The sequence below is a fragment of the Hoplias malabaricus genome, chromosome 3, assembly GCF_029633855.1.
Source record: "Hoplias malabaricus isolate fHopMal1 chromosome 3, fHopMal1.hap1, whole genome shotgun sequence".
In the NCBI taxonomy this organism is placed as follows: Eukaryota; Metazoa; Chordata; class Actinopteri; order Characiformes; family Erythrinidae; genus Hoplias; species Hoplias malabaricus.
In genome coordinates this window covers 34,574,996-34,589,863 of record NC_089802.1, presented here as the reverse complement: position 1 = coordinate 34,589,863, position 14,868 = coordinate 34,574,996, and the positions used below count along the sequence as shown (strand labels likewise).

At 40.6% G+C, this 14,868-nt stretch overlaps 1 protein-coding gene across 2 annotated transcripts in view; it reads left to right on the top strand.

Moving 5' to 3' along the window:
• The window catches only part of phyhiplb (phytanoyl-CoA 2-hydroxylase interacting protein-like b), a 34,299-nt gene extending 22,550 nt beyond the window's left edge, over nt 1-11,749 (top strand). For both annotated transcript variants that reach the window (XM_066665556.1, XM_066665557.1), the window contains exons 2-5: nt 3,052-3,248; nt 3,355-3,529; nt 4,868-4,985; nt 11,210-11,749. In XM_066665556.1, the coding sequence (XP_066521653.1) occupies nt 3,052-3,248; nt 3,355-3,529; nt 4,868-4,985; nt 11,210-11,747 (1,028 nt within the window). In that variant the 3' untranslated portion in view covers nt 11,748-11,749. The remainder of the gene's footprint in view (nt 1-3,051; nt 3,249-3,354; nt 3,530-4,867; nt 4,986-11,209) is intronic.
• Nucleotides 11,750-14,868: the final 3,119 nt, after the last annotated feature.

Here is a 14,868-nt window from a genome sequence, read left to right as displayed (position 1 = left end):
TAATGTTAGTGTTAATACTTGTGTTATAATTCCACAACTGAGACCCTAGTATAATGATGGCTCACATGCACACACTCAAAACACACAAACACAAACAGGCTAAAATTATTCTTTATTTCTAGGGAGACTAGCCCCGTTTAGCTTTGTCACTTTTTGTCACACACTATTTCCCTGGCCTTGTCTACGCAATGTTTACACCAACTTCACCTCTTACGATGTGTGTGAGTGTGAGTGAGTGTGTGTTAAGAGAGATGAGCCCAGCAATTAATTTTAGCCTCAACGCTTTTAGAGCTTTCCAGTGACAGCACGACCTGCTGCACTGTAATTAGAGAGAGAGAGAGAGAGAGAGAGAGAGAGAATGCCAATTTTCCCAAAGCCCACACTTGTCTTTATCCTGGGGCTTGTCTTGATAGGAGCCAGCAAGAGCTTGTATCTTTGGGAGTTATTTTTGAAGTCTTTACTGCCTGTGTGTTTTATAACAAGAAAATATTTAAAACACAGAAGTGTTTTATTGTCTAAAAGCAGATTTTTTGCTGGATGGAGAAAGGAATGCCTCAGGGAGACATATCTTATAATAATGTCTTCTACACGTGTAGAATAAGTCTCTATTTCTTCTTCTCTTTTTGTTTTTCTCTTTGTTACATTCTTTATGCATTTCATGTTCTCTCTCTAGCTCCACCTCTCTCTCTCTCTCTCTCTCTCTCTCTCTCTCTCTCTCTCTCATTTATAGGCAGTAATCTGTGTGGAGGACAGGATGGAGGTCTCATCTCTAGAGCCTTTCTGAATGGGCTCTTTTCATTTCCTGTGTGTATGTGGCGGGGTGCTGGTTTTAGCTGACTGTGCAGGTAGCTTTCTTGTGGATCAGTTCCCCAGGATGTCCCTCTCTTTCAGCTCTACTCATTCATTATTGTACACTGAGCTGTGTGTGAATAGACTGTCATGTGGATGGTGGGAATAGCCGCAGGTATTCCGAATAACTGGACATGTTTAAACTTTGGGAAAACAACTGGAAAACAGACATATTTTTATATTGAAGCACCTCAAGGACCTTGTTATTTACTCACTCTTTATTTCTCAATTTAATGTACAGTTAATCTTTAATAATGCAATAAAAGTCTCCCCATACTGCCCCTGCAGCTGAGGAACCATCCAATTCTCCTTTATCTGTCTATGTAAAGAGAACAAGAGGCTTTGTGACATACACATTGTATATGATTGTATTAATCCTAGCTAACATGAAATTTGCAATAGCTAAATTGGATAATTGGATTGTGAAATTGTTTTTGAAAATGAGAACATGGAAGAAGCATATGTGCAAAATAACTACTCAAAACGCTTCTGGAGGCAGTGCTGCCTTCGAGGCAGAAGGTACGCAATAAGTTACTAGCCAACAAGCGAGGATGAATGTGATTGGTTAAAAAGGAATGGTATTTTTTTGGGGGGGGGTGTTCATATATACCAGTAAACCTCCATCTAGACCCTCATTATTTTCCTGCCCTGACTGTCTCTGGAAGTGTAAATGTGCAATATACTGTGGACTTAATTTGTTAGAGGTGTTGCAAAAATTTCAGTACTTTGTTTTGTTTAAATGGAGGATAATGTAAATTGCTGCCTCTAACTACTGCCTTAGAAGTAGCTGCAGATTGTTATGCAATAAAATTTAGCCACTTCTGCGGCAGATTTATGAGGGTCTAGGTGGAGCTTTACCGGTTTATGATGTGGCATTTGAAAATGTCCGCCCAATCCTTTTAACCAATCACATTCATCCCGCCTGTTTTCTGCAACAATTATGCCTCCAGAATCATTTTGGGTAGTTATTCTGCACATGTGCATGGAAGAATTGCAATGTAACAAAAGGAAAACATGGACACAGAAAATGCTGTTATTTAGCTACAGCTGAAACTGGTGATGTTTTGAGCACCTAGACTAATTTATCCGCTCAAACACTGAAGATGACCCAGTTTCTGGGCACTTCTCTGATACTCTTAGCTGTGCACATCCTATTGGTCAGTGGGCAGCATTCTCACGCATGGCTGACATTAACAAACCCAGCTAGTGCTTCCTGAAATTGTGCAGTGTCTGCGCTTATGACTGTGATGACCTATATAAATGAGTTTCTCTCAAACCAAGTAATTCTTTTGACAGCTTTATTGATTTGACCTTCACTGTGAACCCAGCTTTAGCATTTGCCTAAGCAACACATTAACTAAATCTGAGACATTTAATATGGAGCAGGGAAAATAAATATTTCTGTTGGAATAATTAAATAAACAACGCTGAATACAAAAACCATATGGTATTGCTTCAAAACTACACTGTCAGAAAATTTGTCACTGTGGTGGTACCTTTTGCTGTCTCTGTGGTCTACAACATAATTGTAGAGTTTAAAGTCGTGTTGATTTCATCTCCAGGACTTTTATTGTTTATGTATTTGGCAAAGTTTTTACAAAAATTCACCTCTCCTTCTGGAGAAGAGTATATAATGTACAATTAGGGTACACAATTGGATGTTTAAACACTGTTGTACCTTTAAAGGTACATTTACTCTCTTTGTACCGTTAGTGACCAATAATATACCTCTACCGTACCTGTTTTTCTGAGAGTGAAATGAACTACATTCTCATTTTTATGAAGAATTGTAATGAACATTTTTTCATTCATGTGTGAAATCGCAATGGATCTCAAAGTAATAGTAGCTTTCAAGAAGCATTTACAGAGAAAAGAAATAAACAAACAAACACAAAAAAACAATAAATGTTGCTCTGCTGATACTATACACGTGTTCCAATGTGGAGAAATGTTCTATGGACTGAGAGATCTAAAATTAATATCAGGTACCGATCAGATTTCAACAGCAAGATAATGATCCCAAACACTCTGGGAAAGCAAGAAGAATGGAAGCTGTAATAATTTCTGATACATGTGATATGTTGTATAACTGTTTCCATATGGGACATCTTTGATGTCAGCTCGAAGTTACAGGCTTTTAAGTGTTACTGACAGAGCTAGAAGAGCTGAAACAAACAAAGTCTCTCTCTATCTCTCTCTTAGGAAATAAGTCTCAAGACAGTGGTATTGCTGAGATGGAGGAGCTCCCTGTTCCACAACACATCAAAATCAGCAACATCACCTGTGACTCCTTCAAAATCTGCTGGGACATGGACTCCAGGGCCAAGGAGCGCATCACACACTACTTCATTGACCTCAACAAGAAAGAGAACAAGAATGCCAACAAGTTTAAACATAAGGTATGTATGAATGAGCAATTATAACTCTTTTCTTGACAATACAGAGCAATTTCATCTTCAGCAGTATGCAAAATTCCAGTTGCTACATAATTGGGTTTTTTTCCAGGATGTACCCACCAAGCTGGTAGCAAAGGCCGTGCCCCTGCCCATGACAGTGAGGGGGCACTGGTTCCTGAGCCCCCGCACCGAGTACACTGTAGCCGTACAGACTGCATCCAAACAGAGTGATGGAGACTATGCTGTCTCAGACTGGAGTGAGATTGTGGAGTTCTGTACAGCAGGTGAAATAAAAATCTCCCCTTTCTCTTATATTTATATTTATACACAGCCATACTGCTCAATGCTGCTCTTAATTGTGCCCTCAAAAGAACTTAGTGAACAAGGGAATAGAGCCAAACAACCTTTATTGTGCCCAAACAACCCGAAATCGTCCAGTGGGTGGAGTGAATGAAGATAAGGGGCCTTCCACAAGTCCCAGTTGACACAGGTCCTTCAAAAGTTAATGGCTGATGACACAATATGTATTTTTCCCTTGATTACAGGATACAGATTACAGGTTATCAGTTTTGGAACTTTACAGATGTATGCAAATGATTGAGCTGAATGTTTACTGAACATTTTCCAATATTTTAGACTATTATTAAACAATTACTTGGATGTGTGCATTATTATGTGCAGAAAAAGTCCAATAGTTAAATGTGTTCTCTCAATATAGTAATAGTCCATATTATTAGATAAAGGATTTTCAATGTAAAATACATGCTTTAATTTTTTCTTTGCTATTTAAAAGGAATAGGACACTGTAAATAATATAATTTACATCATAATACCCCTCACACACTATTGCTAAAATGTACATTCATTCATTCATTCATTCATTGTCTGTAATCGCTTATCCAGTTCAGGGTCGCGGTGAATCCAGAGCCTACCTGGAATCATTGGGCGCAAGGAGGGAATACACCCTGGAGGGAGCGCCAGTCCTTCACAGGGCAACACAGACACACACACACACACACACACACACATTCACTCACACACTCACACCTACGGACACTTTTGAGTCGCCAATCCACCTACCAACGTGTGTTTTTTGGACTGTGGGAGGAAACCGGAGCACCCGGAGGAAACCCACGCAGACACATGGAGAACACACCACACTCCTCACAGACAGTCACCGGGAGGAAACCCACGCAGACACATGGAGAACACACCACACTCCTCACAGACAGTCACCGGGAGGAAACCCATGTGGACACAGAGAGAACACTCCACACTCCTCACAGACAAGTTGAGCGGGGTTTAAACCCACAATCCCAGATCCTGGAACTGTGTGACAGTGTGTGAAGTTAATAAATATATATTAGAAACAAGTTGAGAAGGTGTATTTTCTTAAAAATGAAATATTATAGAATTCAAAAAGAATTTTAAGAAAGTGAACAGTTTTCATAAGTGGTATAAGTAGTCATCATGACCTGATTTATCCAAATGACTGACAATAATCTTTAAATTGGCTTGTTTCTTAGCTACCAAAAATCCTTTGTGTTTATCTGTGGCATCTGTTGCTATGGTTTCTTCAGAGTAAGACTGATTCTGGTGCTTCTGCTCCTTGTCTTGCTCAGATTACTCCATGGTCCATCTCTCTCAGCTGCTGGAGAAAGCTGAAGCCATCGCAGGAAGGATGCTCTGTTTCTCTGTGTTCTACCGGAACCAGCACAAAGAGTACTTCGATCATGCCAGGCATGTACTTACACTGCTTTTAACAGAATTAAACCAATTATACTTCTCCATTCTGCAGTTTGTTGTGAACTTACATTTAAATTAACAGCATGTGCCAGACGCTCATGGAGAATGACTCAAAACCTTAACCATGTTTTAAATTTAAGCTGTTTTACTCTCCATTCATGCTGGCAGGTAATGTTCACTTCTGCTGTCGGAAATTACCAGCTCTTACTGAAAATGAAAGACATCCAACCACTTTGTCACATCACTTTAATTCTTTTTTAGATGCCTGGTGCATTATTAGTGTAGTGTGGTGTGATTACCTGAAAGGGCAATCTAACCCTGGTCTGTACCAACTTTAAGTTCCCTGCTTCATAAAATTTTAACAACACATAGGCCTGCTTTTCTTTTTTTCTGGTAGACAGGAATCTGTAGTGAACTGTGACTATTAGAACTAAGGTTTTTGGTTGTCCCATGAATGTAAATGCATAGAAATACCTACAATAACGCTATATCCTGCAATCTTTCCTGCTAATTTCTTTTGGAGATTCAGACCTATTCATCCAACATTGGTGCATCAACAAAATAATCCATTTCTGGCCGAATGCAGACAAAAGCTCACAGCAATCTTCCTACCACGTCATATTGTAAAGACTTTCCCAGTAACACTTTAAATTACAGCCTGCTAATTACTGGGTAAGTACAGAGAAAGTACCTGTTAAGTAAGCTGTAAGATAAAATAGGTACTGAGTAAGTAAACAGCATGATACTAGAAATATGTGGTTATTACTGGGTATCTTACAAACATTTCAAAAATAAGGCATGCCATAAGTACAGAGTACATACCTGTTAAGTAAGTTGTAAGAAAACGTAAGTACAGACTAAGTAAAGAGTATGATACTAGAAATATGTGGTTATTATTTGGTATATCTTACAAACACTTTACAAAAAAGGCATGTAACTATGTTCTGAATCCATTGTACTTCTCATCATATTTATAGATTACAAAATTGAATTAAAAGTATGACGATTTATGCAAGTGACTATTACAGTCATTTTTTTAAAATAAGGAACGTAGCTACTCTTTTCAATTCACTGTGATTTACAACAGTAATCATTATCACATACCTCTGAGATATTTAACACTGTTTAGAATGTATGTACTGAGGCATTATATGTACATAGCTGACTAATGAGGAAATGATTAAATGAATTGTAAGAAAACCACATATTTCTAGTATCATGCTCTTTACTTACTCAGTACTTATTTTTCTTACGGTGTACATTACTGGTACATAATGTAATTTAAAGTGTTACCAAACTGTTGGATTAGCAGGTGTCTACAAACGTCTTAACCCTTTTTAGTATAACCAGAAGTAGAGCAAAGATGGAAAAAATTGGTCCTCAGACAACAAAATAAATAACATTTGAGAACGCATTCTTAAAATACAAATTTTTGTCCATTTTTTGAACAAGACGCATACTTCCAAATGAAGGTGAAAAATTTGTTCAGTGAAGGCTTTTTTTATCCTTGTACGTGTGCACAGAGATCTGTGGGGGCAGTGGCTTGTGCAGATGAAGTTAATGGAGCCAACAAAAGAGCTCTATTAAATCTGCCACCAAAGTAAAATGGAGATGAAATGAAATGGGAAAGCACCTTGGAATCCAATTAGCTGCATGTGCCTTCTATTGGAAGGAGGTCTGTGGCCTGCTGAGAACTATGACTGGCATTCCCCTGTGACAGACACTAGAAAGATGTTTAAATTGGCTGCTTGAGGTGGAATAATTTAGGATTTATTGTTTTTTATAGAACATTCATACTTTTTAAATAAATATATCAGCAATAAGAATATGTTACAAAAATGTTAAAAAATTTGCTAAATGTATATAGAAGTAATTTTACACACTCCAGATTTTGATTCTGTCAATCTGTCACAGGCTTAATGCATCCGAGTGTTGAAGCATTTTTCAGCATCTATTGATATTTTTGCTATATCTGAAAGTTTCCTGGCAGGGCTGTTGTTCAAGATCCTGCTGAATTTTGAAGACTGAAGCTGCATTTTCTTTGACCCAAAAAGACCACAGATTAAAAAATGACAACTTGAATTCTGTAACTTTTACATTTATAGTTTTTAGCAGACACTCTTATCCAGAGTGACATACAATTTTAATTGAGTCTTGCCCAAGGACTCTTATTGGTAGAGCATGGTGTGCTTACCCAAATGGGGAACCCTGACCTGTGGTGTTATCCACCATGCATTACAGGTTCTAGGTCCTATACAAGTTATTTGAGTCTAAAATTACTACTTTGTTTACTTTATGAAGCATTCAATAGCATATGTTCCTCAGCCTCAGGAATTTAATGTCATTTTTTTTATTAATTAACCCACCCTCACCACAGTAGTCAGCATAAATTTTACAAAAATGTGTCATAAACCTGCTGAGAACCCCTTTGGTGTCAACCAGCCCTGACTGCTTAGCCTAGCCAATGATCGGTCGACTAATAAATATAACCAAACTAACTTTTATTTAACCTTTATCTCAGTGGTCAAAGAAAATCATGAAGAATGATTCTATCTTAATTCAGCAGAAAATTGATGCTAGAGACTCTTATTCTGCTTTTCACCAGATTAAAAGCACCAAACTGAAGTCGGTAAATGTTCTTGTCCTCTTCATCAGATAAGACAATTCTGTCTCTCCCTTTTCCCCCTTCTTTGTAATGATTTGAATATGTTATCACAGCCATTCAGCTGCAGTAAGATAATTAGCTTCCTAGGAGTAGCTTCACTCGCTAATGAAAAAGAAAAAGAAAAACCCCAGCAGATTTCAAAACAGCCCTTTAAAATATCAAAACATCCTCCCACATATAAAATGCACCACCAGAATGGGTTTTCTTAGGATGTAAAATGAAAAATCACATTCTGTAAATTTTTCAGCAGCAGCAGCCTGAATGTATGTAACAAGCACGGCCATTTTGGAGTGTTCTTTGTAACGCATATTACAATAAGAGAAAAGTCCAGTATAAATTGAGTGCCAAAGAATTAACCAGATCCCTTGATGTATTTGGGTATTTCAAGCAGCATTTGATCAGTGAATAAAGCTTTGATGTGCTGGATGATACATAGATTTAATCATGGCCGCTGCCAAACTAAAAAAAATATATATATTTTTTTTAAAAATGGCTGCTGTATCTGTTGCATCTACACTGATCAACCATCTCCATGTTTCTAAACTCAAAGCCCATTCTCTCTGCTCCACTGATGACACATGATCACTTTGTAGTCCAACAATTACCAACTGTAGTATTTGTAGTAATTGCTCTGCGGCCCAAGGCAGCAACACACCCTGGAGGGGGCGTCAGTCCTTCACAGGGCAACACAAACACACACACACATTCACTCACACACTCACACCTATCGACACTTTTGAGTCGCCAATCCACCTACCAACATGTGTTTTTGGACTGAGGCAGGAAACCAGAGGACCCGGAGGAAACCCACACAGACACAGGGAGAACACACCACACTCTGCACAAACAGTCACCTGGAGGAAACCCACACAGACACAGGGAGAACACACCACACTCCTCACAGACAGTCACCCGGAGGAAACCCACGCAGACACAGGGAGAACACACCACGCTCCTCACAGACAGTCACCCGGAGGAAACCCATGCAGACACAGGGAGAACACACCACGCTCCTCACAGACAGTCACCCGGAGGAAACCCATGCAGACACAGGGAGAACACACCACGCTCCTCACAGACAGTCACCCGGAGGAAACTCACGCAGACACAGGGAGAACACACCACGCTCCTCACAGACAGTCACCCGGAGGAAACCCATGCAGACACAGGGAGAACACACCACACTCCTCACAGTCACCCGGAGGAAACCCACGCAGACACAGGGAGAACACACCACACTCCTCACAGACAGTCACCCGGAGGAAACCCACACAGACACAGGGAGAACACACCACGCTCCTCACAGACAGTCACCCGGAGGAAACCCATGCAGACACAGGGAGAACACACCACACTCCTCACAGTCACCCGGAGGAAACCCACGCAGACACAGGGAGAACACACCACGCTCCTCACAGACAGTCACCCGGAGGAAACTCACGCAGACACAGGGAGAACACACCACGCTCCTCACAGACAGTCACCCGGAGGAAACCCATGCAGACACAGGGAGAACACACCACACTCCTCACAGTCACCCGGAGGAAACCCACGCAGACACAGGGAGAACACACCACGCTCCTCACAGACAGTCACCCGGAGGAAACTCACGCAGACACAGGGAGAACACACCACGCTCCTCACAGACAGTCACCCGGAGGAAACCCATGCAGACACAGGGAGAACACACCACACTCCTCACAGTCACCCGGAGGAAACCCACGCAGACACAGGGAGAACACACCACACTCCTCACAGACAGTCACCCGGAACAGGACTTGAACCCACAACCTCCAGGTCCCTGGAGCTGTGTGACTGCGACACCTACCTGCTGCACCACCGTGCCGCCCCGCCATTCACAATGTTTTTCCAAAGCCAGGACCCCCACACGACTACCAAAGAACAACTATGGTTTTCATGGTGGATCACACTCAGCACTGCAGTGATTGGTGTGGTGGTGGTGTTGTGCTTGTACAAGTGGATCAGACACAGCAGGGCTGCTTGAGCTTTCTGTAACCCCTCAGTGTCACTGCTGGACTGAGAATTATCCATGAATCAAAAAAATCCAGCCAGCAGCTTCCTTCATCCACTGATGAAGGACTAGAGAAAGACCAACACAAACTGTGCAGCAACAGATGAGCCTCTGGCCCTACATCTACAAGGTGGACCAATGAGGTAGGTGTGTCTACTAGAGTAAACGGTGAGTGGGCACAGTGTTTAAAAACTCAAGCAGCACTGCTGTGTCTGATCCACTTGTAACAACACACATTAACATACTGCCACCATGTCAGTGTCACTACAGCGCTGAGAATGATCAACCTCTGCTGCTCTGATGTGGTCCTGTGGGGTTCTTGACCATTGAAGGACAGGATGAAAAGGGGCAAACAAAGTATGCAGAGCAACAGTTGGACTTCAGTTTGTAATTGTAGAACTACAGTGTTTTCCTGTGTAATTAGTGGGGCTGAGAGAATGGGCAGTGAGTGTAGAAACAAGGAGGTGGTCATAATGTTATGGTAGATAGGTATATATATATATATATATATATATATATATATATATATATATATATATATATATATATATATATATATATATATGTGTGTGTGTGTATATATGCTGTGATCAAATGGCCAAAAAATCCAGAGGACGCTGTATACAGCGTAGACTAAGCCTGGGATTACTGCAAGTTACGTAAATATATTAAAGATATGTTGTTGTGTCTGAAATCCTGGGCAATTCTGTTGTTAAATCAAGCCATTATTTCGAACTAGAAGTCTAAATGTGAGTTATACACAACAGAAATGAATGAATGCTAAATTCATGCTATAAACAACCTCTTATACTGAAAGATCTACTAAGTCTACATTTACTTGCTACTACATAACACTAGCTTCTCATAATTCAGAAGATCCAGTGGTAGTCAGAGGGGAAAGGTCTACAGAGCACAACTTGTTGGGTTTTGAAACATTTGATTTATTATTTTTATTTTTATTAGTTTATTATAAATGTCATTTGTCCTCCCATCCAGAGACCCAGCTTTGACCCAGAATTCCTAAAATGGCCACCACAGAATGACAACACAAATTTCATTGTCAGTAATTTAAGAAGTGTGATTTTGCTGCTGGGGGTGGCACGGTGGCGCAGCAGGTAGTGTCGCAGTCACACAGCTCCCAGGGCCTGGAGGTTGTGGGTTCGATTCCCGCTCCGGGTGTCTGTGAGGAGTTGGTGTGTTCTCCCCGTGTCCGCGTGGGTTTCCTCCGGGTGCTCCGGTTTCCTCCCACAGTCCAAAAAAAACACACGTTGGTAGATGAATTGGCGACTCGAAAGTGTCCATAGGTGTGAGTGAATGTGTGTGTGTCTGTGTTGCCCTGTAAAGGACTGGCGCCCCCTCCAGGGTGGATTCCCGCCTTGCGCCCAATGATTCCAGGTAGGCTCTGGACCCACCGCGACCCTGAACCGGATAAGCGGTTACAGATAATGAATGAATGAATGAATGAATGAATGATTTTGCTGCTATGCCAATCTTAAAATATACATATTGTTGTCATTTCAGGGAGGCCCAAAACAACAAAATGCTGCCATCTGTGAAGGACAACAGCGGAAGCCATGGTTCGCCCATCAGTGGGAAGCTGGAAGGCATCTTCTTCAGCTGCAACACAGAGTTCAACACAGGCAAGCCACCACAGGACTCTCCATATGGCCGATACCGCTTCCAGGTCCCAGCCGAAGCACTCTTTAACCCTGGCACCAACCTGTACTTCGCCGATTTCTACTGCATGTACACAGCATACCACTACGTCATCTTGGTACTCGCACCTTGCGGCTCACCAGGAGACAACTTCTGCAAGCAGAGGCTCCCCCGGCTGGACATCGCAGACAACCGCTTCCTGACCTGTGTACAGGACGAGGACGGGCACCTGACCTTCCGGCATGCACAGGACCTCATCCTGGAGGTCATCTACACAGACCCGGTGGACCTAGGCCTGGGGGCGGTAGCCGAGATCAGTGGCCACCAGCTCATGAGCCTGTCCACAGTCAATGCCAAGAAGGACCCCAGCTGCAAAACCTGCAACATCAGCGTTGGGCGCTAACCAACCTGCTCCATGCCTTTTCCTTGACGTCTCTACTCCCGCTTGCTCAAAATATTTACTTTTGGAGTTATGAAGCTCCCCCATAGCAGTAGTTCTCCACCTTGGTCTGGGAATATTGCTGTCCTACGTATTTTGCACTTTACTCTACCCTAAGCATAAGCATTTACACTGGGGATGGGACGCATTTCAAAATTCAGAGTTACATAGCAAATTTACCAGTGTTAAATCAACGCTATTAGTGTTAAAATAATACTGATAGTGTAATAATTTAACACTCTCAGTGTTAAGTTAATACTAATAGTGTTGATTTAACACTGGAGAATTTGCTGTGTAGTTATTGGGATTTGCGGAAATAAAATAAATGCCTAAATGTGTTATGCCCAGAGCATGAGTATTTAATTAAAACAATAGAAATATATTGATGTTGCACCAAAAACAACAATAGTAATTTTAGAGTAATTTTACAGTTTTTTTATCATTTAATTGCGCTTACTGTAAACACGCTTGTAATTAATCTTGAATATTGGACTATACTATTGGTCTATCCATCACCAACTGTCTAGGCAGTATAGAGGGTAGAGTATAGAGTAAAGTCATATATATATAAACCAGTCAGCTGATTGTCAGCTTATTGTGAAAGGCCATAAATATATGACATATTCAGTATTATGTCTTCTCCCCATGCATGTTTCTACCAATTTTCTGTCCCCTCCTCTTTTATAGTTTCTCTGGTATGGACCAGTGGGCTACATCCATCTTCATGGTTACATTGCACTCATTTCCATGGTCACACTAACAAGTTCCAAGATAAAACACCCCATTACTGGCAGAGTGTTACAGTGGAGATGGAGAGACAAAGCTATCAAACAGAAAAATGAGAAATATAAGTTATTGATGATCCACTCTGTCAGCACTAAGTCCATTAGCATTCTGCTTTGTAGAGTCCTTGGCGTCCTACATCTGAAACCAAAGCTATGCCCTTGGCTCTAACCAGTGCCCTCTCTGAACATTTAGTTGTATCCTTTGACTATTCAGTTGGAGGGATGTAACTACACTTGTTCATAACTGCATTCTTTACAATATGGTGGTACATAGTTATGGCTGGATGCATGCCTCATTGGCCACTGTCAGAACAAACCTTCAAATCTTCATAAGAGTAGGATAAAAATAAATAAATAAATAAACCTTTAACTTAAACAGATTTTGTTTTTCCCAAGTAGAATTGGAGCATTTTGACTGAAACTTTGATAAAATGTAAATGAACAATGTTTTCTGTTTATGTAAAAAAACAATGGAAATACTAGTTTTTGCTTTTGATAGCAGAAGCATACTGTTATCTGCACAAAACACACATGATTATATTCATGTGCATTAGGGGCATAAGTGTAACACTAGAACATTGCTCAGAGGGTTTGACTGCGTTCACCATTAGTGAGATCTGGTATTCCAACTCATCTCAGAGGTACTGAGATCTCCAATGCTAATGATGAGTCTATTTATACCCACTGGCAAACGTTGGGTATTAAACATATGGTATTAGACAGGGTGACTTTAGTGTCATGGGTGGCTGCTTATACAAGCAGTGTGTGTGCAACTGAAAATCTGTGTGCAGTGTCTGCACCTTAACATAGCCAAATAAAATCATTATAAGTGGTGTCCACAAATACTCATGGGTCTCTGAAGGCCTTAAGTGACAACTTTAACTCAAAAAGCATTTTTAATTGTGGGTTCAGAAAAAACAGTAAAGTATGCAGGACAGCAGTATTCCAAACTATAGCATGTCTCATTATTTTCTGTTAGACTTTTAGGTTACATTCATGTTGTTATTTCTATGTTGGGAGGTGTAGATCACATAAAACTTACCCTTTGCTCCTTTAAACCCCTACTAGATGTAAAACCACAAATGGACCAAATGAAGGTTCCCCTTTACCATATAGAGCTGCAATGCCACTTTTTTTTGCCAAAGGTGATGACGTGAAAGTAGCGTACATGTAGCAGACAGGTTGAAGCAGATTGTCAGCATGGAATTGTAGACATGTGCTATGTACAATTTAAGGGATCTTTCTCAAGAGCATGGCAGACCTTCTCCCTGCAGCACAATACTAATATAAACGGTAGCACTTTTAAGTGTCATCCTGCAGTGTTACATGTTATGTACTCAACAGTGGAGCCACAACACGCTATATCCTAACACGTCAAATAATGATAATAACAAGGAAGTACAGAGAAGTAAATAAAAAAATATTTATTTTTTACTGGTGTATAGAAAATGGACAAAACCAGAAGTGCACAATAGAGAAGACTTTTTCTGTGGCAAAAAATGGATTCACAGTTGAGAGAAATGAATGGAAATAAATACATACATTGAAATAAAAAACTCACAAAAATTTACTGCATAAACCAATGCAGAAAAAGGACCGTGCACTAAAATGCTAACATTCAAATAGAGTAGTAGTTGGTCTTCGTCGTAGCTTTGTTGTACACTGATTCAACCTTGAAACATCAGCAAACATGACACGGAACAAACCACACCTGATCGCAGAACTATTCAATGACCTTTTTTTTGTTTTGTTTTATTTTTTATATAAGTCATCAGGCATGCAGAGACACTTAAACACGATTGTAACAGGTCATTGCAGTTGAAACGACGGCAGAAGAGGTTTTGATTGTTTCATTCTGAGAAAACGGAACTGCACTGCCAGGCTGAGGATATCCTTCTACTTTGTGTACTGTCTCAGTTTCAAATGGGGTGGTTCAGATCACTTTCAGGGGGCTTTTTACCCCCCCTTTCGGTCCTGTTTCAATACTTTTTTAACATGCCCTCGCAGACTGTGACGTGTGTTAGATCAAAAGACTTGCAGCAGAAGGGGCTGACAGAACTTTGTTCACTTAGCCTTAGTGTGCTTAGCTGCTGGCTATGCTAAATTGCCTTTAGCCGTGTAGCATGTAGCTTTCTAACTTGCAAGTTAGCAGTATACAGTGTTTACGATATATTACCTATAGCAAATGTAGTAGTTTGCTTCCTAAAGCCTAGCAAATTAAACGTTCAAAATTAAAATAAAGTTCATGACCGGCTTATAAACAGCTTTGAAAATGGTAATGCATGAGTGATTTCAAGGCC